This window comes from Chenopodium album, chromosome 7 (genome assembly GCF_948465745.1).
Source record: "Chenopodium album chromosome 7, dcCheAlbu1.1, whole genome shotgun sequence".
In the NCBI taxonomy this organism is placed as follows: domain Eukaryota; kingdom Viridiplantae; phylum Streptophyta; class Magnoliopsida; order Caryophyllales; family Amaranthaceae; genus Chenopodium; species Chenopodium album.
Window position 1 is genome coordinate 23,501,725 of NC_137840.1, and position 10,117 is coordinate 23,511,841.

At 37.3% G+C, this 10,117-nt stretch overlaps 1 protein-coding gene across 1 annotated transcript; it reads right to left on the bottom strand.

Annotated features, from left to right (window-relative positions):
* Positions 1–775: 775 nt before the first annotated feature.
* Positions 776–3,252, bottom strand: LOC145640988 (putative cyclin-A3-1). Its single transcript, XM_081692198.1, has 8 exons — positions 2,684–3,252; positions 2,246–2,478; positions 2,077–2,152; positions 1,910–1,986; positions 1,758–1,791; positions 1,515–1,664; positions 1,298–1,432; positions 776–1,199 (listed from the first exon to the last, which is right to left on the bottom strand). Exons 1-8 carry the CDS (start codon positions 3,053–3,055, stop codon positions 1,125–1,127), a joined length of 1,152 nt encoding a protein of 383 aa, XP_081548324.1. The 5' UTR covers positions 3,056–3,252; the 3' UTR covers positions 776–1,124.
* Between the last annotated feature and the right edge of the window lie 6,865 nt (positions 3,253–10,117).

Below are 10,117 nucleotides of genomic sequence, written 5' to 3' on the forward strand. Positions count from 1 at the left end.
CAGTAAAGAGTATTCTCCAGTTTTACTTAATTATTAATAACTCAGTTTAACTCTTAATCGTATGGCTCTGATACCAATCGAACGCAGATAGATACCAACAAAGCTATAGTTAGGATACCAACTAAACGTGATTTGATACCAACAATATTATTTGTTAATTTATGATACCAACCACAATACTATGATAATACCAATGTGTAGTGGGATGGTATTTAGATGCTACTAGGGATGGTATTGGCTATATATCTCGTTAGTACTTACAGATAAGGTAATTTTTTTTTTTTTGAAATTACAAAAATGTCCTTACTAGAGCCCAACTTGGACTCTACTTACTTGAGGCCAAGAATTTCTGCTACCTATTAAAGCAATTAACTACACATAGTCAAGAAAAAAGCTTAAAACTTCTCAACTTCGGGTACTTGCAGCACCTGGCTGCAAACATTCAGGCATTCACAACTTAAAGTAGTGTGGAGATGAATTTGTTCAATTGCAGGGCTTATTGCCTAGTTCTACATACATAAGAAAGTCTGGTGCTATGATATCCATCTTCCAAGTGATCAAAATAGCACTAATTGGATTGTAAATGAAGAATCTTCTGTTTTTCTTCTCTTCCATTGCAGAAATACTGCAACACCCACACAAAGTCGTGAACAGCTTACATAAAAATATAAAATTTATGATTTTATTTGGTTTATCCATTATTGTGAAAAAAGTCCATAGGAAATAAGGAACATAGATATTATCTAAAAGATTAAATAATGCATATATAACAAGATGAGGCAAATAATGCAATCTTATTAATTTGAAGTTTCCAACAAGTGCTAACTTCATTCATCCTCAATTAACCACTAGACTAATCATCTACAACCAGATTATGACTTTCCCCTAAATTACATGCCTATATACTGCACAGATTTGCTCCGGCAACTTCATCAATTGTCAAGTCATACAAGCATATGATGTTGTCATGGCTTTCAATTCATATCAAAAGTGCTTGCTACACTCAACCAGCAATTCAACTACTAAATCTACAAAAAAATGTGTAACGCTGATCCTCGGTAGCATCATTTAGCAATGAGAGCTTTATCTATGGCAAAATAAGCAAGATCTGCTGTCCGAGTGATCTATCTCTCCTTAACTTCATCAAAGTAAGAAGCGGTTATCTCTGCTGGAGATGCTAACGTTGAAACGCATTTGTACTGTGACAGAAAATAAAGAATAATATCAGACAAACTACTTAAAAAAGCCCCATCATAATTAAACCATAAGAAGCAGTCAGGCAGGCAAAATGCATTACCTTATGCTGCTTGTATTTGTTTCTTACTGCTACCAAGGACCCTCCTCTTCGATCTAGTTGCAAGTCTTGGATCCGAATAACACACTCTTTTAGATCCGATGGTTTATAACCAGTATAAGATTGCAAGCTTGAATTCTGTAAAATGCATAATTAGTTACTTTAGACTTCCATTTCAGGATCTAACATACTAAACAACAAATCAAGGTTTAATACTGACCCAAGGGTGCTTTTTGGGTTGTGTTGTAAACTTCGCAAGAAAAATAGCTGATGCCGCTACCACAGAAGGTAAGAACTTCACACATCCATAATCTAGCAAACTGAGTTCAGCTAAGTAGTAACCCAAAAATTCCAACTGCAGATTTGGAGTCTGTACAATCACAAAACAAGTTAATAATTAGTTAACCCCTCTTAGCAGATCAAGCATAGACAGAAAAAACAGCGCCGTAGCCAGCTAACATACCTTGGAATTTCCTTGAGCAACCCTGGTGAACCTCCTGCAGAAATTAACAAAAGGGGAAAGGCAAACTAATTAATAAAATATCCGCCAAAAACACACCAGAAACAATGAGATCGTACATCTAATAAACAATGTAATTCACTTCAGATCCTCACCTGAGAAACGATTTTACAGTAGGATTACCCATTTCGTAGTTAAGAGTTTTGAGTACATCAGCCTCCATATCTACAACCTTCACATTAAATGAGCAACAATATCAATACAAACCAAAAACCCTGATTCAGATTCAATAATATGGAGAAAATATAAATTGAGAACTAACCTCTTGTTTAGTGTATGTAATTTCTGTCATATCACAGAATTTCTCAACAGGTTTGGGATCTATTTCTTCATACTTCCTACAGTTTAGAACAGAGAACTTCAATTAAAAAAAATATTCTAACAAGATAAAAACAAATAAATAAAGCCGAAATCTAAGATCGAAAACATACGATGCAATTAGCATAGCAGAAACACCCAGAAGCTGAAGTTTTTGTCGATTAATCGGTTTGAGGGACAAGTATCGATCGATGTGTGAAATTGTCAAATAAAGTGTGTCTGAAACAACCTTGAATTCTTCAGCAAGCTCTACTAACCAATCCACCAAAATTCCTCTCATATTTGCACTCACATCTTTCTGGATTCTCTGCATGTACTCTCCCAGCGGCCTTCTCTTCTCTTCTTGCTACACAATTCAATTAACCCCAATTCAATTTCAAACATAAACCCTAATTTCGGAAAACCCCTACCTAACAATCAATTCCTCCCCAAATCAACCCGAATTAGGAAAAAATTGATACATTTCTAAGAAAAAATAAATTACTATTTCCAAACCCTCAATAATTATTACCAAAATGACAGAAAATTTGATAAAAATTTAACAATCATACCTCCATATTCCGAAGATATTCATAAATTCCAGTAACATAAGGCCCACACATTTGAGGGTCATCTGAACCAGCATCAATATCTTCAGTAGCCACCTTTCCAACACCAACAACATCTTCTTCCGGAGTTTTCTCCGACGCCGGAATCGACGAACTACTAATTGGTTTAGCAGACTTCCTCGAACGACCTCTTGCACGAGGCTCAGAACAAGATCTTAAGCTTGAATTACCCAAAATGTTTGAAGATATTTCACCCAAAACAACCCTTCTTTTATTGGTCGGTGGCTGATGCTGTGTGTTCTCTGACATCGCTTCGGCAGCTCGTCGCTTTGCCGACTGCCTGGTAACCCTCATACAATTCTCCTGATTCGCCATTGTCTCCGATACCCCGAAAACCGAAAGAGAAAATTAGAGAGAGATAGACAAGAAAGCAGAAGAAGAGTGGTGGTGGAAGTGGAGGTGAGAGAAGTGAGAGAAGTGAGAGTCTTTGTAGAAGAATGAAGGCGCCATTTGAGATTGTTTCAAAAAATGTTAAAGTTTCGCGGTTCTAAGAATGAATATAATTTGTATTTCTAATTTCGGTTCGGTTCGGTGAAAAATTGAAATGGTTTCGAATTTTGAAAATTGGGAAATTTGGGTTAGTTTGGACAGTTTTGAGGTTTGGGTTTTGGAATGAAAATTGCGCGGTCTAATTCTAATTTTCTCTGCGAAATGTTTTTAAACAGCAAGGCTATTTTGGAGCTGCTTTTACTTAGGATTCTTCTACTTGTGATTTGTTAATCAGTAGGATAGTAGGCGGGCTATTTGCTATTTTAAAGTTTTTAAGTATTCCGTGATTTGGGACATTGAGCGCTGAGTGAAACATTGGTGGAAGTGGAAGGAAATTTTTTAATTTTTGGACTAGGCCATGACATCATGTGGATTAGATTTGATGAATTTTTTTACTTCATTATATCTATTCTACGTAGTATAATTACACAAACTTTTAAAAAAATCGGGTGTACAATAATTATTGTACATCTATTATAAAGATAACCTAAAGTGATTAAAAGTTACCCTTGAAATGAATAAAAGTTACCCCAATATGCGTTAAAGTAACCCAATTCAAATAAAAATTATCTACGCTTTATTAGTAATGAATCACATTTTGAATGACTAAAAATCAATTATTAGTGATTGAATGTAATTAAATTACCTTTATAAAACTTTTCTTGTTGTTGATTTATATAAAAATTGTATTATGTTTAAAGTTACCCTAAAAAAGACAAAAAGTTACCCTAAAATTGGCTAAAAGTTACCCTTATACTGCTCGATGTACACTAATATTATTGTAAACCGGATGTATACAAAAGTTTTTGGTATAATTATTACAAAAATAGAATTATGTTGACATCATCCTTTCTCTCAAATGTATATGTGTCACTTTCTCATGAAAAATTTCCCGCCTAATGCACTTATGATGTAATATATAATATTTTTTAATTTTTTTTTTAAATTGATTTTTTTTTTTTTTTAATCATTTTCATTTCAATCTTTTGATTGTGTCAATAAATAAATAAATTTTATATTTGGTTGGAATAAATAAATTGATATCTAGAAATTGGCTTTCATATTTATACTTTGTTACTCATGTAATTTATGATATAGCTGCATATCTTTTATGATTTAACTTATTAGTATATACGAGAAAATAAATACTACTTCCGGTTCAATTTAGTCACAACAATTTCCATTTTAGGGTGGTTCAAATTACTCACAACAAATTTATTTTCTTTATTTGGTAACTTTTGCTTTATAATATGAAATTTATGCCCTTACTTTTTTTTTAATCTATCTTATTAACACTCCTAATTTCATTTGCTTAGTTTTCTGTTTTAATTAATTATCCTAACTATTCCCACCAATTTACCCCTTCCCCTTTAAATTCATTCATCTCTCAACCACCTTCATTGAATCTGCATTCAATTCAGATTGAAGATGGTTGAGAGCATTCAATTCTGGAAATTTTTTCCAGAAATCCCACCACCCCCAAACCCTACCTCTATAAATCTCTCACTCTCTTACTCTCTCTCCTCTTCGCCTCCTCTCTCTCTTTACAATTTCTGGGTTTTTCCTCTCTCTCTCTCTCTCTCTCTCTCGATTTTCTAGCTTTTCCACTATGTTTGACCTTCATTCTCTTGGATAATGTCTTCTTCTCACCGAAAAACCCCAGATCTGGCATGCAAGGAGTCCCTCTCTTCTGGATCCACATGATCTCCACTAAAACCAGGCGTGACGACGTACATACCTCATCATGGTTATGGTGTTATGAAGCCAGTTAGTTGTGCCTCTGTGATAGCGCGTAGAAACATTCGTGGGGCTAAGCTGATAGAGTACGTCTCAAGTGATGACGAAGAAAAGCCCACAAAGAGTTCTGGGTTTAAAAAGGTTGTTCCTCCAGCTCCCACAGCAGATGTGGAGGTTGTATCTGCTAAGGAAGGTGGATCTGCTGTTGTGGTGGATGTTCCAGCTGCTTCACCACCCCTAGACGCTGAGACCAGGTCTTCTACGTTGCTGGAGCTGACTGCCGGTGAAGTCCTCCAGCCACATATGTTCCATCTGAAAGGAATGGTGTCCTTCGAACAAGTGTATTATTCTGATAGCGGGTTCAGAATTATTAGAAAGCTAATATATTCAGTAAGGTCAAGTGATCGGAATGCCTGGGTGGAGGCCGCTTCCGATCAGTAATATTAATATAATTAATATTACAACTTAATCTTGACTGAACCCTTCGGGTCACACCCAAGCAAAATATACGAACCGACTCGACGAATTAATTCGGAAGAAATTAATTCATCGCCCGAGTGTTAAATATTTAGACGTCGGTAATTCAAACTCGGAGCGTCGAAACCGATCGTCGGAAGTCGAGTAAAAAATAATAAAAAGACGAGACGCGCAAAATAATAATAAATCGACCATATTCCCAAAATAGCCCTAGCATCGGAATGCCCCGAGCATCCGAATGCTAGGGGCAAAAATGTCCAAGCATAGGTGGCTAGCAAGCGCACCAAGCCGAGCCTAGCATGGCTGGCTAGGTGCGTGCTAGCGCACCGTGCTAGCAGCCACGCACAGCAGCAGCTAGCAGCCGCGTGCACGTGATGCGTGTAGCAGCTAGCTGCCGCAAGCTAGGCGTGCTAGCAGCGCACGCACTACCAGCCACGCACAGCAGCAAGCCCGTACCAAGTGCGTGGTTTGCGTGCACAGCAGCAGCCCACATCTTGGTGCGGGGCTGGGCTCGTGGCTGGGCCATAGGGCCGGTCACTATGGGGAAGCTTGAGGAATATGGGAGCAAGTGGGTAAGGACAAGTGGCACAAGGAGAGTATTGAGTGGGGAGCAAGTATGGTCCCCTACTCTCCATGTGGTCCTCACCAACCCATTTCACATGGTAATGCCACTTGTAGATTTATTATTAGTTTGCAATTTTAATTCAATTTAGCTTTAAATTAATTTGTGGAATTTCATGATCCCACATTGATGGGATATAAATTCCCACTCATACTTTCCTCTATAAATACCAACCTTGGGATTTGGAGTAAAGTGTTTGAGTGGGAGTTAGAAAGAGCATTCCATATTTTGGGAAAAACTCTTAAACTCCATTAACACTTGGGTTTTGGTCGGACCTTGCTAACTCCAAGGTAGCGGACCTAAAAAGTCGTGTTCGTCCTTTGTAGGTGGATACCGTTGGAGGCACGACATTTGCGGTGCTCAAGGCTTTCAAGTAAGAGTCCGTTTTGAGAGGGCGAAGCTCGCTTCAAGGGTATGATTCGTTCTTCCTTTTCTTGTGTTTATTTATTTATGCTTTATGGTTTTATTAATTACGAGTGGTTCCTTGGGTCGGGGTTGTTTCCGCGGTGAGTCAGACTCACCAAACCCCAACAGCAGTATCAGAGCCCCGCTCGTTTATTTTTATAATCATGTTTTTCAAGGTTTATTTTGGCTTATTTTTCTGGTTTAAGTTGCTAATTAGATTAGTAGCTCGGTTTTATTTATTTTAATCCCGTTTTTAATGTCGAATTTGGCCCAGAACCCAGATTTTCGCCTAAAAATAGTGAATTTTGGGTGGATAAAGTGTTCTGGAAAGGTTTTTGTCCCATTGGGACTGTGATTTTAGCCAAATTCTGACCAAAAATGCTTTTATCGAGGGATTTTTCGTTTTTTGACGAAAAATTTTAAGTCTTTTCTAACCTTGAAATTAATGACATAACTTGTTGATTATGTGGTTGATTATTTGCATTATTTTCTGCATTTTTAAGTTCCCTTAAATCACACTTACTTAGTAGTATTTGATGCTTAAAGGTTGATTTATTTTCACATAATTGCAAACTAATTGCTTTTTAGTGTGAAATTTTTTGTTTTGAGGCTTCCTAAGTGTTAAAGATTCAATATTTATTTGTGATAAGTGATTGAAACTTTAAAAACCACTATATTACATGTTATTTTGTGTTAAACTTTGTTGTTTTAATCATTTTGAGTTGATTAGAAACATAAAGTTTCAATTTTTGTGATAGAAATTTGGTTATCTTCATGTTGGAAGATATAATTTTCAAGGATTCACAAAATTTAGATGTTGGAATTTTCATTTGAACATTAAAGTTCATATTTTTCCAACTTCCCCTTACTTTGTCAAATTCTCAAGTTTAATTTAAATTGATTAAATTAAAAGTGAGAAATTGCCTCAGCTTTGTTATTGCACCAAGCTAAACCAATTTAATTAAGAATGGTTGTTGGAATTATTTTGGTTATTTGCACTTTGAAATTTTATTAAGTTAGACTTGTTTAAAAATTTTATTTTTTGCTCATTAAGTTAGTTCTAAAATTAATTTAGAATTAATTAATTATGTCTCGCGAAATGGGATCAAATCCCGAGGCCATGGCACGCAAAACGAGGCAAAGAACCACCTTTGGCTGCCAAGGTGGCTGCCCCGCCTTGCGTGCGGCCACATGCGCGACAGCAGCACACGGCCGCAGCAGCCACGCACCGGCAGCCATGGCTGTGCGTGCGATAGTGGCAGCAGCCCATGGCTGCTTGGCGCGAGCCGTGTGTGCGGAGTTTTTTGTGTGTGCATATGCTTGGTGCGGTGAGGTGAATAGCCGTAGTATGCTTGGTTTGCATGAGCCGCGATTATTCGAGTTTCTTTGCCAAAACGCTTAAAGCGAAAGCCACTTGAAATGCGGTTGGCTTAATATTGCTTATTTTGCCATTTTATTTATTTTAATTAATTTTGTTTATTTTAATTAAAATTTTGGGAGGCTAGGCCTCGGTTTTGAGAGGCATTGGCAACATTTTATTTTGACAAGTTTGGGTGATACCGACTTAATTAATTGGATTAATTAAGGGAAATGCGGAATTTAGTGGGACCTTCAATTATTAATGACGTCAATTACATAATCGGTTAAACAACTTTGACTAGTTTTAATTAGGCGTGTTAATCGGATTAACCACCTAGATTAGTTACTAGTGTGCGCGTTGTTTAAATGCATTTTACTTGTTTGATATTGTAAATTGCATGGGTCATTCACAAATAGTGAATGGATGAATGTAATATATATTCTCTCTCACAGGTTTTATGAAATGGCAACTAGTGGGACCCGATTAGGATAGAAAATACGGACTACGTGCCGTTTATTTTTGTAAATCTAAATACGGTCTACGCACCGTTAAGTATTTTTGTACCTTAATATTTAGATTATTCCTAGTCGTAGACACTAGTATTTGCATAGTTTGGTTAAGTCTTGAAGACGACGTATCTTGGAAGACAAAGCCTTGAATTGCAAATGAAGACCTTTTGAAGATTTGAAGAATTCAAGGGGTCATGCTAGTTGCCAATATGCATCTATAATTTCGCTTTATATTTTATGCTTATATACATGTGAATTATTCGTTAGATGCATGTTTAGGTTTTCTTTATGTTGCGATGATTAGTTAAGTTCACTTAAATCAACCAACATAGAAATCCTAGGTCCCTAATAATATTGAGTCAAACTTGCCTTTCCAAAACAACACTTACCAACCGAACGAGGGTGATGGTAGGCTACGCCAAAGCGAGGTGCCATCACTTCTCCAAGGCTCATAAGGCACACCGGGTGTGCACGTTGGTTTTGGTTTAACTCATCGGTATGAGTGAGGAGTCCTCACATACCGTGGCAAAAGAGATACATCGTCAAAGATGCATTAGATGCAACGATTGTCTAACCAAGAGTGGCTTAGAGCCATTAGCAAGGCAATGCTTACCCTAGAAGTTAAGACAAGCCAAAGCATGCTTAACCACTCTTTGTTTCTTCGGATCTTAGAATCGCCTTATTTTCACAAAATAGGGACAATTTTACGTGTAAATAAGACGTTAAATAAGTATTGAAAATTTGCATGAATAAAATTCAATCTTATTTAAGTAATTTTGAATGGTTTTTCATTAAAATTCTTTCAATTGTAGAATCATGTCTTCAACCTCAAACAACCAGTTTTCATTACGCTCAATTCTCGACAAGGAGAAGTTGAGTGGTACCAATTTCCTTGATTGACAAAGGAATTTGCGCATCGTTCTTATGCAAGAACAGAAAGAGTATGTCCTTGATGAGGAAATGCCCGAGGCTCCCAATGAGGAGGTAACTCAATGGCAAGTAGCCGATCGGGATGTCAAGTGCGTAATGCTAGCCACTATGTCTCCTGAACTTCAGAAAACCTTCTTCGAGAAGGAATCGTCCTATGAGATCATTTCTAAGTTACAGAATATGTTTCAAGAACAGGCTCGAACTGAAAGATTTGAAACCCACAGGCAGATCCTTGAGACTAAGCTCAAGAAAGGAGAGCCAGTCAGCCCACATGTGCTCAAAATGATCGGATTATTTGAGAACATGGGAAGGCTTGATGCGGGGTATTCAACTGAAATGGCTATTGACATCATTCTCCATTCCCTTCACAAAGGCTATGACCAGTTCAAGATGAACTACAACATGCATAGCATGGAGAAAACCCTCACCGAGCTTCATGGGATGTTGAAGCAAGCTGAGCAGACGCTCAAGGATGAGGGAAGGCATGATATGATAATGATTTAGAAAGGATAGCCATTCAAAAGGGCGGGAAAAAAGAAGAAGGGCTTCAAGGGGAGAGGAAAGAAGAACTTTCTGCCTAAGCCGAAAGCTACCAAAGACAACAAGGAGAAAAAGGTAGCATCTTCTAAGTCTGATTCCGAATGCTTCTATTGTAAGAAGAAGGGACATTGGAAGAGAGACTGCCTCAAATTCAAGGAAGATAAGAAGAACGGAACCGTTGCTTCTACATCAGGTATTTACATTATAGACTTTAACTTCACTAGCTCGGCTTCATGGGTATTAGATACCGGATGTGGCTCACACCTTTGTTCCGATTCACAGGCACTAAGGAACACTAGGAGGCTAGC